The 16530-nt window shown below is 40.5% G+C and overlaps 1 protein-coding gene across 2 annotated transcripts in view; it reads left to right on the forward strand.

Annotated features, from left to right (window-relative positions):
* The first annotated feature begins 3645 nt into the window (after positions 1–3645).
* LOC129816968 (CASP8 and FADD-like apoptosis regulator) overlaps positions 3646–16530 on the forward strand; it is an 18031-nt gene continuing 5146 nt past the window's right edge. Inside the window, exons 1-8 of one of the 2 annotated variants that reach the window (XM_055871966.1) lie at positions 3646–3708; positions 4548–4858; positions 5023–5128; positions 7188–7329; positions 9219–9286; positions 9398–9464; positions 9555–9607; positions 14071–14149. In XM_055871966.1, coding sequence (XP_055727941.1) covers positions 4566–4858; positions 5023–5128; positions 7188–7329; positions 9219–9286; positions 9398–9464; positions 9555–9607; positions 14071–14149 — 808 coding nt within the window. In that variant the 5' untranslated portion in view covers positions 3646–3708; positions 4548–4565. Of the gene's footprint in view, positions 4116–4547; positions 4859–5022; positions 5129–7187; positions 7330–9218; positions 9287–9397; positions 9465–9554; positions 9608–14070; positions 14150–16530 lie in introns of both variants that reach the window. The other variant, XM_055871965.1, reaches the window with a different exon arrangement.

Raw genomic sequence — 16530 nt, forward strand, 5'->3', positions numbered from 1 at the left:
AGACCTCTTTAAAAATGTTCCTTTTTTAACGAGCGGTATCGTGGCTTTCTAACTACTTATTCATGCAGTTCTCTGTTATCTTTAGAGCCGTTATTCATAAGTAACCTGTCCAAGCATTCCTTCTACTAATTTTATTGAAGAGGTATCACAGGATTTTATACCTACATTATCTGTTTTTACCGTATGGGCTGTCCCACATTATAGCCAGCCATCTCAGCCAGATGGCACAAACAAGCACATCATTTAAGCTACACATTCGAACGGTCTAATCAGAACGAGCGCATGCTCCACTAAACACCCAACACAAGCAAAGTTCACATCGCCTATTCACTCATTCTCTATACATGCACATGCATTTATATTTAATACAATTCCCCAAATTACACATACATGCAAATTCATTGAATTTAAAAGTTCTTTTGTATTTACTGGTTTCATTTTAGGAAATTTGAAAGAGAGACTTACGTGGCGCTCCTCTCGCTGAGACAGTATCTCTGAAGCAATCTTACACAAACATTTCAACCATTGTAAGAACTTGCTTACGGTCTAGTTGGGCGGCCACCCTTGTTTGTTAGATTGTCCAAAGAACCCATCATCAGCCAAGAACGTCCCAGTCCCTATCAGCTCCTGGCTAGCTCGCCAAAATATGTCGTGGAAAATCATCTCAGAAATATAACGCTTTATCAGAACTTGTAAATTCAATCATGCTCTTTATTACAATTGTACAGCCATCTGGAATGTCCGCGGAACCCCCACCGCGGAACCCCCCCCTCAGAAGTCCAGTCCTTTATATTTATACCCACATAGTATTGTCCGTCCCCTATGACGTCATTCCCCACCATCTGCCTTCAATCAGTTTATAATGGTGGCCGGACCCTCCCTTTACCACTAAATCAATGCACTCTTTGTGCCCCCCCCCCCTCTCTAGGGCATCCAATTGCTTATAGGCGTCTATGTGTCTGGTCAGTTTCACTCAAATGGAATCAGCAGACTATGTGTTTCTTGTTCATTAGTGTCCAGCCATCTCAGGCATATTTCTCTGGTATGTATGCTTTTCTAGTGGAATGAGTAGACTATATTTCTAGTGGGTCTAAGTGCCCTAAACACATATTTCTCTGACATGTGTATCTCTTTAAAGAATCAGCAGACTGTGTGTCTAGTGTCCAATTTCTTTAAGCGCCTATCTGTCTGACAGCATAATGGAGAATCTACAAGGGTCAGAGGGTCAGAACGTCCCTTAGTAGATTTCCATTACCACGGTCTCATGATCTATGTTACCATGTGGTTTGTTACTTTAATGTTCAGCTATCTTTAATATTTATATGTTATCCATGTATTTTATGTTACTACTACATCATCTGCTAATCTTTGGTTTCCTGTATTTACCAGAATGGCAAACACACTCACATCTGCCTTCTTATACTATTTACCTATCTATTGTTTAATAGTGTGATATCTACCTACATATGTCACTTACTCCTACAATACAAAGACGGCTATGTAGCTAGCTATGTAGCTAGCTACGATCAAACAAATCAAACCGTTGTACTGTAATGAAATGAAAATGTGATACTACCTGTGGAGCAAGCGGAATGGGACCGGGTTGTTGAGTGCGGAAGTTCTATTCGGTAGACGTTGGCTAGCTGTTGGCTAGCTAGCAGTGTTTCCTACGTTAAGGACGACAAATAGCTGGCTTGATGACAGCTTTGCACACTTGGCATTCTCTCAACCAGCTTGCTTTTCCAACAGTCTTGAATGAGTTCCCACTTAAAGCCCATGAAGCCCATCAAATTGTCAAAGACTCCAGTCACCCAGTTATGGACTGTTTTCTCTGCTACTACACTGCACTGCAAGTGGTACCGGAGCGCCGAGTCTAGGACCAAGAGGCTCCTCGACAGCTTCTAGCCCCCCAAGCCATAAGACGACTGAACAATTAATAAAATCACCACCCGACTATTTACATTGACCCCCCTCCCTTTTTTACATTGACCCCCCCTCCCTTTTTTACATTGACCCCCCTCCCTTTTTTTACATTGACCCCCCCTCCCTTTTTTACATTGACCCCCCTCCCTTTTTTACATTGACCCCCCTCCCTTTTTTACATTGACCCCCCCTCCCTTTTTTACATTGACCCCCCTCCCTTTTTTACATTGACCCCCCTCCCTTTTGTGCGCTGCTGCGCTGCTGCTGGTCATTTTCAGAACTCTTCTTGAACTGCACAGTTGATTAAGGGCTTGTAAGTAAGTATTTCACTGTAAGGTCGACACTTGTTGTATTCGGCGCATGTGACAAATAAAGTTTGATTTGATTTGACATATGATGGGCACTTGTTGTCTGCTTTTCCTTCACTCTGGGGTCCAACTCATCCCAAACCATCTCAATTGGGTTGAGGTCGGGTGATTGTGGAGGCCAGGTGATCTGATGCAGCACTCCATCACTCTCCTTCATGATCAAATAGCCCTTACACAGCTTGGAGGTGTGTTGGGCCATTGTCCTGTTGAAAAACAAATGATTGTACCATGAAGCACCACCAGATGGGATGGCGTATCACTGCAGAATGCTGTGGTAGCCATGCTGGTTAAGTGTGCCTTGAATTCTAAATAAATCACTGACAGTGTCACCAGCAAAGCACCCCCATACCATCACACCTCCTCCTCCATGCTTCACGGTGAGAACCACACATGCGGAGATCATCCGTTCACCTACTCTGCGTCTCACAAAGACACGGCGGTTGGAACGAAAAATCTCACATTTGGACTCATCAGACCAAAGGGCAGATTTCCACCGGTCTAATGTCCATTACTCCTGTTTCTTGGCCCAAGCAAGTCTCTTCTTATTATTGGTGTCCTTTAGTAGTGGTTTCTTTGCAGCAATTCGACCATGAAGGCCTGATTCACGCACTCTCCTCTGAACAGTTGATGTTGAGATGTGTCTGTTATTTTAACTATGTGAAGCATTTATTTGTGCTGCAATTTCTGAGGCTGGTAACTAATGAACTTATCTTCTGCAGCAGAGGTAACTCTGGGTTTTCCTTTCCTGTGGCGGTCCTCATGAGAGACAGTTTCATCATAGCGCTTGATGGTTTTTGCGACTGCACTTGAAGAAACTTTCAAAGTTCTTGAATTTTTCAAGATTGACTGACCTTCATGTCTTAAAGTAATGATGGCCTGTCGTTCCTCTTTGCTTATTTATGCTGTTTTTGCCATAATATGGACTTGGTCTTTTACCAAATAGGGCTATCTTCTGTATACCAACCCTACCTTGTCACAACACAACTGATTGGCTCAAACGCAATACGAAGGAAAGAAATTCCACAAATTAACTTTTAACAAGGCACATCTGTTAATTGAAATACGTTCCAGGTGACTACGTCATGAAGCCAAGAGTTTGCAAAGCTGTCATCAAGGCAAAGGGTGGCTTCTTTGAAGAATCTCAAATATAAAATATATTTTGATTTGTTTAACAATTTCTTGGTTACTACATGATTCTACATGATGTGTTATTTCATAGTTTTGATGTCTTCACTAATATTCTACAATGTAGAAAATAGTACAAATTAAAAAAAAACCTTGACTGAGTAGGTGTGTCCAAACTTTGGACTGGTATACCACAGCTAAACGCTGTTCCCTATGACGCAACGCGGAGTGCCTGGATACAGACCTGGATACAGGCACTCCGGATACAGGATACAGCCTGGATACAGACCAGGTATGCTTTAATGTACTACGTTTGGACACACCTACTCAGTCAAGGATCTTTATTTTCAGACGGAAGGCTGGCAGCAGCGACAACCAGCTGGATGCAGGCACGGGTCTTGGCAGAGGAGCCTGGTGGCGTGGTAACTTCCACTTTCGCTCTGAGCAGGTTTTAGTATATATTTATCAGTGACTAATTCATTCAAATACTTTATGACCAATATTGAGTCAGTTCCGTGATCCCGCCACCCAGACCGAAATGAAAGTGTAATTTCCCGCGTGGGTGGTTACACAGAATTTGAAACGATCTTCCCCATTTGCGCTTTCCATTTCGTAATGCGCGAAACTTCAATTCGTCATTATAATCATCTAATTTCTCAGTCTTCATGCAACAGACCTCGCTGTGTCCTTCTCTAAAAGGTATTCATATTTTTCATTTGCGATATAACCGACGTATGTTGTTAATTTTCTCTGAAATATTCGTGTTTTATTTACCTTTGAATAATTCATTTCTGGGTGGTTTCATGCCTCGTCTAACTTTAATTTTCCACCGTTCGCCTTATCATGTATGTACTGCATGTATATGTTCACCTATTGGCCACATGCAGGTTCAATAATAGTAAAATATGCCTATGATAATAACTAAGGTACTACTAGTCTATTGCGCACAGCGTGAGTCTGGGAACGACATAACTATTGCAAGTAAGCAGTAGTATACACATCATATTTGCCAATTCAAGTTGCTTTTCATTTCAAATGGGCCATAGATCTATGATGCAAATACCCATTTAGAAATAATGAAGTTTACATAATGTTATATCCATAAAATCAATCCCTGTTTTCCCCTTTCAGAGACTCCTGACGAGTTCTATGGCTAACGGACAGTTATATCAGATGATCAGCAGGATATGTGAGGCCCTGAGCTCAGGTGAGTGCAGGAGGCTCCTGTACCTGTGTGGATCCCTGGACTCTGACAGCTGTGGCTCTGATAACGTGAGAGAGGTGTTAACTTCCTGGCTGAGCTTAGGACAGGTGGATCAGCTGTACCTGGTGGAACTTCTGTTCCGACTGAGACGCTTTGATCTCCTGAAGAAAGTGTTTCACATTAGTAAACAGGAAGTGGAGGGGATTCTGGGACAGAACCGAGCTTTGTCAGAGTACAGGTGAGATTTATTCCTTAGGCTTGAGTTCTGCTATTGTCTTTTCCAGGATAACAACACACACCAATAGACCAAACATTCTTTACAGTCTCATTCATCGCGGTCTTCATGAGTAAATATTTCCCATTGAGTTCTGTCTATGAAGCTTTTCTGTTTCCTGGTTACAGAGTGTTGATGTCTGATGTGAGTGAAGACATGGGGACAGAAGACCTGGAATCGCTCAAGTTTCTGCTGAGTGGTTCTTTATCCAGAGAGAGGCTGACCAGAGTCAAGGTAAAGGCTTGGTTCAGACATTTTACATTTTATTTCATTACTGACAAGCCTGATCTGATTATGTCATGAAATATTTCTGCATTGTGGGTGGGGGATTTCTGCCATGTAAACACCACTAGGTATGCTGTAATGTACTGTGTATTACTGTGAGAACATTCCTCTTCTTCTGTGGTATGTTTCCTGAGGATTGAGGTTGTTATGAAAGAGTCAATGTGGAGACTATATACAGGGTGTTACGGTACAGAGTCAATGTGGAGGCTATATACAGGGGGTACCGGTACAGAGTCAATGTGGAGGCTATATACAGGGTGTTACGGTACAGAGTCAATGTGGAGGCTATATACAGGGTGTTACGGTACAGAGTCAATGTGGAGGCTATATACAGGGTGTTACGGTACAGAGTCAATGTGGAGGCTATATACAGGGTGTTACGGTACAGAGTCAATGTGGAGACTATATACAGGGGGTACCGGTACAGAGTCAATGTAGAGGCTATATACAGGGTGTTACGGTACAGAGTCAATGTGGAGACTATATACAGGGTGTTACGGTACAGAGTCAATGTGGAGGCTATATACAGGGTGTTACGGTACAGAGTCAATGTGGAGACTATATACAGGGGGTACGGGTACAGAGTAAATGTGGAGACTATATACAGGGTGTTACGGTACAGAGTCAATGTGGAGACTATATACAGGGGGTACCGGTACAGAGTCATTGTGGAGACTATATACAGGGGGTACCGGTACAGAGTCAATGTGGAGGCTATATACAGGGTGTATCGGTACAGAGTCAATGTGGAGACTATATACAGGGTGTACCGGTACAGAGTCAATGTGGAGACTATATACAGGGTGTTACGGTACAGAGTCAATGTGGAAGCTATATACAGGGTGTTACCGGTACAGAGTCAATGTGGAGGCTATATACAGGGGGTACCGGTACAGAGTCAATGTGGAGGCTATATACAGGGGGTACCGGTACAGAGTCAATGTGGAGACTATATACAGGGGGTACCGGTACAGAGTCAATGTGGAGGCTATATACAGGGGGTACCGGTACAGAGTCAATGTGGAGACTATATACAGGGGGTACCGGTACAGAGTCAATGTGGAGGCTATATACAGGGGTTACCGGTACAGAGTCAATGTGGAGGCTATATACAGGGGGTACCGGTACAGAGTCAATGTGGAGGCTATATACAGGGGGTACCGGTACAGAGTCAATGTGCGGGGGCACCGGTTAGTCAAGGTAATTGAGGTAATATGTACATGTAGGTAGAGTTATTAAAGTGACTATGCATAGATAATAACAGAGAGTAGCAGCAGTGTAAAAGAGGGGGGGGGCGATGCAAATAGTCTGGGTAGCCATTTGATTAGATGTTCAGGAGTCTTATGGCTTCGCGGTAGAAGCTGTTTAGAAGCCTCTTGGCCCTAGACTTGGCGCTCCGGTACCGTTGCCGACTAGGGTGGCTGGAGTCTTTGACAATTTTTAGGGCCTTCCTCTGACACCGCCTGGTATAGAGGTCCTGGATGGCAGGATGCTTGGCCCCAGTGATGTACTGGGCCTTACGCACTACCCTCTGTAGCGCCTTACGGTCGCAGGCCGAGCAGTTGCCATACCAGGCAGAGATGCAACCAGTCAGGATGCTCTCGATGGTGCAGCTGTAGAACCTTTTGAGGATCTGAGGACACATGCCAAATCTTTTCAGTCTCCTGAGGGGGAATAGGTTTTGTCGTGCCCTCTTCACGACTATCTTGGTGTGATTGGACCATGTTAGTTTGTTGGTGATGTGGACGCCAAGGAACTTGAAGCTCTCAACCTGCTCCACTACAGCCCCGTCGATGAGAATGGGGGCGTGCTCGGTCCTACTTTTTCCTGTAGTCCTCAATCATCTCTTTTGTCATGTTGAGGGATAGGGTATAGGGTATTGCTTAAGTAAGACATAACAACAACAACAGAACAACAATATGACAGTTACAACAACAAGAGGTGTTCATGATCAGTGTCTGTCCAGAAGATCCAGATGTTCTGGAATGTTCCTTTCTCTGTGTGACAGAGTTTCCTGGATGTCATAGTTGAACTGGAGAAGCTGGACAGAGTGTCTTCTGAAAGGGTGGAGCTGATAGAACAATGTCTGACGGACATCAGCAGGGTTGACCTGGCCAAGAAGGTCAAAGGGTTCCGGAACCTGACATCAGGTAAGAATTAGGAAAGGGCCCACTTTGGCACTCTGGAGGACTTCTGGATATCTGGGGCCGTATCAAGCGTCTCAGATAAGGAGTGGTGATCCAGGATCTCCATATACTCATTGTGATCTGAGTGGCTAAATGGATTCTACAGTGCATTCGGAAAGTATTCAGACCCCTTGACTTTTTCCACATTTTGTTACCTTACAACCTTGTTCTAAAATGGATTAAATTAAATGTTTTCCTCATCAATCTACACACAATACCCCATAATGACATCACAATACCCCATAATGACGTCACAATACCCCATAATGACATCACAATACCCCATAATGACATCACAATACCCCATAATGACAAAGTGAAAACAGGGGTTTAGAAATTTTGGGGAAAAATAAAATTACCTATTTACATAAGTATTCAGAACCTTTGTTACGAGACTCGAAATTGAGCTCAGGTGCATCCTGTTTCCATTGATCATCCTTGAGAGATGTTTCTACAACTTGATTGGAGTCCACCTGTGGTAAATTCAATTGATTGGACATGATTTGTAAAGGCACACACCTGTCTATATAAAGTCCCACAGTTGACAGTGCATGTCAGAGCAAAAACCAAGCCATGAGGTCAAATAAATTGTCCGTAGAGCTCAGAGACAGGATTGTATCAAGGCACAGATCTGGGGAAGGGTACCAAAACATTTCTGTAGCATTGAAGAACACAGTGGCCTCCATCATTCTTAAATGGAAGAAGTTTGGAACCACCAAGACTCTGAGAGCTGGCCGCCCGGCCAAACTGAGCAATCGGCGAAGAATGGTCTTGGTCAGGGAGGTGACCAAGAACCAGTCTAACAGAGCTCCAGAGTTCCTCTGTGGAGATGGGAGAACCTTCCAGAAGGACAACCATCTCTGCAGCACTCCACCAATCAGGCCTTTATGGTAGAGTGACCAGAAAGAAGCCACTCCTCAGTAAAAGGCACATGACAACCCGCTTGGAGTTTGCCAAAAGGCACCTAACGGACTCTCAGACCAGAGAAACAAGATTCTCTGGTCTGATGAAACTAAGATTAAATTCTTTGGCCTGAATGCCAAGTGTCACGTCTGGAGGAAACCTGGCATCATCCCTACGGTGAAGCATGGGGGTGGCAGCATCATGCTGTGAGGATGTTTTTCCACGGCAGGGACTAGGAGACTAATCAGGATCGAGGAAAAGATGAATGGAGCAAAGTACAGAGAGATCCTTGATGAAAACCTGCTCCAGAGAGCTCAGGACCTCAGACTGGGGCGAAGGTTCAGCTTCTAACGGGACAACGACTCTAAGCACAAAGCCAAGACAACGCAGGAGTGGCTTCGGGACAAGTCTCTGAATGTCCTTGAGTAGCCCAACCAGAGCCCGGACTTGAACCCGATCGAACATCACTGGAGAGACCTGAAAATAGCTGTACAGCAATGCTCCACATCCAACCTGACAGAGCTTGTGGATCTGCTGAGAAGAATGGGAGAAACTCCCCAAATACAGGTGTGCCAAGCTTGTGGCGTCATACCCAAGAAGACTCAAGGCTGTAATCGCTGCCAAAGGTGCTTCAACAAAGTACTGAGTAAAGGGTCTGAATACTTATGTAAATGTGATATTTCAGTTTTTATTTTTTATACATTGTCAAATATTTCTAAAAAACTGTTTTTGCTTTGTCATTATGGGGTATTGTGATGTCATTATGGGGTATTGTGATGTCATTATGGGGTATTGTGATGTCATTATGGGGTATTGTGTGTAGATTGATGAGGGAAAAAATAAAATGGGGTCTGAATACTTTCTGAATGCACTTTAAATCAGAACTCAATCTGAACCACCTCTGTTACATCCTGTTTGGAAAATACTTCTTCCTGTGCACCTTGTTGTAGTTGTAACACCACAACATAGACCAGTGGTGATGACTCAGCTGGCCCAGCAGCAGTGGATCAGGACTCCAGTGAGTGCATCACTACTACACTACCTCCCCTTGAGACAGGGAAACCTTCCCTCGCCTCTAACACAGCTTTCTGTAAAGGATGTTTCTCTAACAGTGATTTCTGTCCCTCAGTCCAACCCCATGCCCACTGCCTCCCCTGTATCACGCCATTCAAGACAAGAGCAGTCCACACAGAACAGTAAGTTACTTTCATTTCTATTTATCATGATTAGTGTTCATTAAAAAAGGATTTCCTCTGTAGAAAGCAGCTGTCATTCTGTCATTCCAGATCCAGAGAACGAAAACATTGCAGAGCCTGAAGAAAAAAGACTATTCTACAAGGTAATATACATAGTGTTCTACCAGGTAATATACATAGTGTTATACCAGGTAATATACATAGTGTTCTACCAGGTAATATACATAGTGTTATACCAGGTAATATACCAGGTAATATACATAGTGTTGTACCAGGTAATATACATAGTGTTATACCAGGTAATATACATAGTGTTGTACCAGGTAATATACATAGTGTTCTACCAGGTAATATACATAGTGTTATACCAGGTAATATACCAGGTAATATACATAGTGTTGTACCAGGTAATATACATAGTGTTATACCAGGTAATATACATAGTGTTGTACCAGGTAATATACATAGTGTTCTACCAGGTAATATACATAGTGTTATACCTGGTAATATACATAGTGTTATACCAGGTAATATACATAGTGTTGTACCAGGTAATATACATAGTGTTCTACCAGGTAATATACATAGTGTTATACCTGGTAATATACATAGTGTTCTACCTGGTAATATACATAGTGTTCTACCAGGTAATATACATAGTGTTGTACCAGGTAATATACATAGTGTTGTACCAGGTAATATACATAGTGTTCTACCAGGTAATATACATAGTGTTATACCAGATAATATACCAGGTAATATACATAGTGTTCTACCAGGTAATATACATAGTGTTCTACCAGGTAATATACCAGGTAATATACATAGTGTTCTACCAGGTAATATACCAGGTAATATACATAGTGTTCTACCAGGTAATATACCAGGTAATATACATAGTGTTCTACCAGGTAATATACCAGGTAATATACATAGTGTTATACCAGGTAATATACATAGTGCTATACCAGGTAATATACATAGTGTTATACCAGGTAATATACATAGTGTTATACCAGGTAATATACATAGTGCTATACCAGGTAATATACATAGTGTTCTACCAGGTAATATACATAGTGTTATACCTGGTAATATACATAGTGCTATACCAGGTAATATACCAGGTAATATACCAGGTAATATACATAGTGTTATACCAGGTAATATACATAGTGCTATACCAGGTAATATACCAGGTAATATACATAGTGTTGTACCAGGTAATATACATAGTGTTGTACCAGGTAATATACATAGTGTTGTACCTGGTAATATACAGTGTTCTACCAGGTAATATACATAGTGTTCTACCAGGTAATATACAGTGTTCTACCAGGTAATATACCTGGTAATATACATAGTGTTGTACCAGGTAATATACATAGTGTTCTACCAGGTAATATACATTTTGTTCTACCAGGTAATATACATAGTGTTGTACCAGGTAATATACATAGTGTTGTACCAGGTAATATACATAGTGTTATACCAGGTAATATACATAGTGTTCTACCAGGTAATATACATAGTGTTCTACCAGGTAATATACCAGGTAATATACATAGTGTTCTACCTGGTAATATACATAGTGTTCTACCAGGTAATATACCAGGTAATATACATAGTGTTTTACCTGGTAATATACATAGTGTTCTACCAGGTAATATACATAGTGTTGTACCAGGTAATATACATAGTGTTATACCAGGTAATATACCAGGTAATATACATAGTGTTGTACCAGGTAATATACCAGGTAATATACATAGTGTTGTACCAGGTAATATACCAGGTAATATACATAGTGTTATACCAGGTAATATACCAGGTAATATACATAGTGTTGTACCAGGTAATATACATAGTGTTCTACCAGGTAATATACCAGGTAATATACATAGTGTTCTACCAGGTAATATACATAGTGTTATACCTGGTAATATACATAGTGTTCTACCAGGTAATATACATAGTGTTGTACCAGGTAATATACATAGTGTTATACCTGGTAATATACATAGTGTTCTACCTGGTAATATACATAGTGTTCTACCAGGTAATATACATAGTGTTATACCAGGTAATATACCAGGTAATATACATAGTGTTGTACCAGGTAATATACCAGGTAATATACATAGTGTTGTACCAGGTAATATACCAGGTAATATACATAGTGTTATACCAGGTAATATACCAGGTAATATACATAGTGTTGTACCAGGTAATATACATAGTGTTCTACCAGGTAATATACCAGGTAATATACATAGTGTTCTACCAGGTAATATACATAGTGTTATACCTGGTAATATACATAGTGTTCTACCAGGTAATATACATAGTGTTGTACCAGGTAATATACATAGTGTTATACCTGGTAATATACATAGTGTTCTACCAGGTAATATACCAGGTAATATACATAGTGTTCTACCATTTAATATACATAGTGTTATACCTGGTAATATACATAGTGTTCTACCAGGTAATATACATAGTGTTGTACCAGGTAATATACATAGTGTTCTACCAGGTAATATACATAGTGTTTCTACCAGGTAATATACATAGTGTTGTACCAGGTAATATACATAGTGTTTCTACCAGGTAATATACCAGGTAATATACATAGTGTTGTACCAGGTAATATACATAGTGTTGTACCAGGTAATATACATAGTGTTATACCAGGTAATATACATAGTGTTGTACCAGGTAATATACATAGTGTTGTACCTGGTAATATACAGTGTTCTACCAGGTAATATACATAGTGTTCTACCAGGTAATATACCAGGTAATATACCAGGTAATATACATAGTGTTGTACCAGGTAATATACATAGTGTTCTACCAGGTAATATACATACTGTTGTACCAGGTAATATACATAGTGTTCTACCAGGTAATATACCAGGTAATATACATAGTGTTATACCAGGTAATATACATAGTGTTCTACCAGGTAATATACATAGTGTTATACCAGGTAATATACATAGTGTTGTACCAGGTAATATACATAGTGTTGTACCAGGTAATATTCATAGTGTTCTACCAGGTAATATACCAGTTAATATACATAGTGTTGTACCAGGTAATATACATAGTGTTCTACCAGGTAATATACATAGTGTTCTACCAGGTAATATACCAGGTAATATACATAGTGTTGTACCAGGTAATATACATAGTGTTCTACCAGGTAATATACATAGTGTTGTACCAGGTAATATACATAGTGTTCTACCAGGTAATATACCAGGTAATATACATAGTGTTATACCAGGTAATATACATAGTGTTCTACCAGGTAATATACATAGTGTTATACCAGGTAATATACATAGTGTTATACCAGGTAATATACATAGTGTTCTACCAGGTAATATACATAGTGTTATACCAGGTAATATACATAGTGTTGTACCAGGTAATATACCAGGTAATATACATGGTGTTGTACCAGGTAATATTCATAGTGTTGTACCAGGTAATATACATAGTGTTATACCAGGTAATATACATAGTGTTCTACCAGGTAATATACATAGTGTTGTACCAGGTAATATACATAGTGTTGTACCAGGTAATATACATAGTGTTGTACCAGGTAATATACATAGTGTTATACCTGGTAATATACATAGTGTTCTACCAGGTAATATACATAGTGTTCTACCAGGTAATATACATAGTGTTGTACCAGGTAATATACATAGTGTTATACCAGGTAATATACATAGTGTTATACCAGGTAATATACCAGGTAATATACATAGTGTTATACCAGGTAATATACATAGTGTTCTACCAGGTAATATATCAGGTAATATACATAGTGTTATACCAGGTAATATACCAGGTAATATACATAGTGTTGTACCAGGTAATATACATAGTGTTGTACCTGGTAATATACAGTGTTCTACCAGGTAATATACATAGTGTTCTACCAGGTAATATACCAGGTAATATACCAGGTAATATACATAGTGTTGTACCAGGTAATATACATAGTGTTGTACCAGGTAATATACATAGTGTTCTACCAGGTAATATACCAGGTAATATACATAGTGTTCTACCAGATAATATACCAGGTAATATACATAGTGTTATACCAGGTAATATACCAGGTAATATACATAGTGTTCTACCAGGTAATATACCAGGTACTATACATAGTGTTGTACCAGGTAATATACATAGTGTTCTACCAGGTAATATACCAGGTAATATACCAGTTATGTGCCCATGGTTTTCTTTTAGTGTTTAACGTGCACAGACATACCATGTATCCCAAATAGCACCCTGATCCCTATATAGTGCACTACTTTATACTACAGCCCAATGGGCCCTGACCAAAAGTAGTGCACTACTTTATACTACAACCCAATGGGCCCTGGCCAAAAGTAGTGCACAACTTTATACTACAGCCCAATGGGCCCTGGCCAAAAGTAGTGCACAACTTTATACTACAGCCCAATGGGCCCTGGCCAAAAGTAGCACACTAAATAGGGAATAGGGTGCCATTTGGGCTGAAGATCTTACGTGCATGGTGCATTTACAATACTGTGCCTGCCCCTCTGTTCTGCAGAGCCCACTGGATGTTTACAGTCTCCAGTCAGACCCACGGGGTGAATGTCTCATCATCGACTGTGTTGGCAGTGATGGAGGTGAGAGTCCACATGCTGAGTCTACTGTAGAGACAGATAACACATGCTGAGTCTACTGTAGAGACAGATAACACATACTGAGTCTACTGTAGAGACATAACACATGCTGAGTCTACTGTAGAGACAGATAACACATGCTGAGTCTACTGTAGAGACATAACACATACTGAGTCTACTGTAGAGACAGATAACACATACTGAGTCTACTGTAGAGACAGATAACACATACTGAGTCTACTGTAGAGACATATAACACATACTGAGTCTACTGTAGAGACATAACACATGCTGAGTCTACTGTAGAGACATAACACATGCTGAGTCTACTGTAGAGACAGATAACACATGCTGAGTCTACTGTAGAGACATAACACATGCTGAGTCTACTGTAGAGACAGATAACACATGCTGAGTCTACTGTAGAGACATAACACATGCTGAGTCTACTGTAGAGACATAACACATACTGAGTCTACTGTAGAGACATAACACATACTGAGTCTACTGTAGAGACATAACACATACTGAGTCTACTGTAGAGACAGATAACACATACTGAGTCTACTGTAGAGACATAACACATACTGAGTCTACTGTAGAGACAGATAACACATGCTGAGTCTACTGTAGAGACATAACACATACTGAGTCTACTGTAGAGACATAACACATACTGAGTCTACTGTAGAGACAGATAACACATACTGAGTCTACTGTAGAGACAGATAACACATACTGAGTCTACTGTAGAGACAGATAACACATACTGAGTCTACTGTAGAGACAGATAACACATATTGAGTCTACTGTAGAGACAGATAACACATGCTGAGTCTACTGTAGAGACATAACACATACTGAGTCTACTGTAGAGACATATAACACATGCTGAGTCTACTGTAGAGACAGATAACACATATTGAGTCTACTGTAGAGACAGATAACACATGCTGAGTCTACTGTAGAGACATATAACACATACTGAGTCTACTGTAGAGACAGATAACACATGCTGAGTCTACTGTAGAGACAGATAACACATACTGAGTCTACTGTAGAGACAGATAACACATACTGAGTCTACTGTAGAGACAGATAACACATGCTGAGTCTACTGTAGAGACAGATAACACATGCTGAGTCTACTGTAGAGACAGATAACACATACTGAGTCTACTGTAGAGACATATAACACATACTGAGTCTACTGTAGAGACAGATAACACATACTGAGTCTACTGTAGAGACAGATAACACATACTGAGTCTACTGTAGAGACAGATAACACATACTGAGTCTACTGTAGAGACAGATAACACATACTGAGTCTACTGTAGAGACATATAACACATGCTGAGTCTACTGTAGAGACAGATAACACATACTGAGTCTACTGTAGAGACATATAACACATACTGAGTCTACTGTAGAGACAGATAACACATACTGAGTCTACTGTAGAGACAGATAACACATACTGAGTCTACTGTAGAGACAGATAACACATACTGAGTCTACTGTAGAGACATAACACATACTGAGTCTACTGTAGAGACATAACACATACTGAGTCTACTGTAGAGACAGATAACACATACTGAGTCTACTGTAGAGACAGATAACACATACTGAGTCTACTGTAGAGACAGATAACACATACTGAGTCTACTGTAGAGACAGATAACACATACTGAGTCTACTGTAGAGACAGATAACACATGCTGAGTCTACTGTAGAGACAGATAACACATGCTGAGTCTACTGTAGAGACATAACACATACTGAGTCTACTGTAGAGACAGATAACACATGCTGAGTCTACTGTAGAGACAGATAACACATGCTGAGTCTACTGTAGAGACATAACACATGCTGAGTCTACTGTAGAGACAGATAACACATGTCAGTAACAGTAATGATGTGTGTCAGTAACAGTGATGTGTGTCAGTAACAGTGATGTGTGTCAGTAACAGTGATGATGTGTGTCAGTATCAGTGATGATGTGTGTCAGTAACAGTGATGTGTGTCAGTAACAGTGATGATGTGTGTCAGTAACAGTGATGTGTGTCAGTAACAGTGATGTGTGTCAGTAACAGTGATGTGTGTCAGTAACAGTGATGTGTGTCAGTAACAGTGATGATGTGTGTCAGTAACAGTGATGATGTGTGTCAGTATCAGTGATGTGTGTCAGTAACAGTGATGATGTGTGTCAGTAACAGTGATGTGTGTCAGTAACAGTGATGATGTGTGTCAGTAACAGTGATGATGTGTGTCAGTAACAGTGATGTGTGTCAGTAACAGTGATGATGTGTGTCAGTAACAGTGATGATGTGTGTCAGTAACAGTGATGATGTGTGTCAGTAACAGTGATGTGTGTCAGT

Source organism: Salvelinus fontinalis, chromosome 19 (genome assembly GCF_029448725.1).
Source record: "Salvelinus fontinalis isolate EN_2023a chromosome 19, ASM2944872v1, whole genome shotgun sequence".
Classification (NCBI taxonomy): Eukaryota; Metazoa; Chordata; class Actinopteri; order Salmoniformes; family Salmonidae; genus Salvelinus; species Salvelinus fontinalis.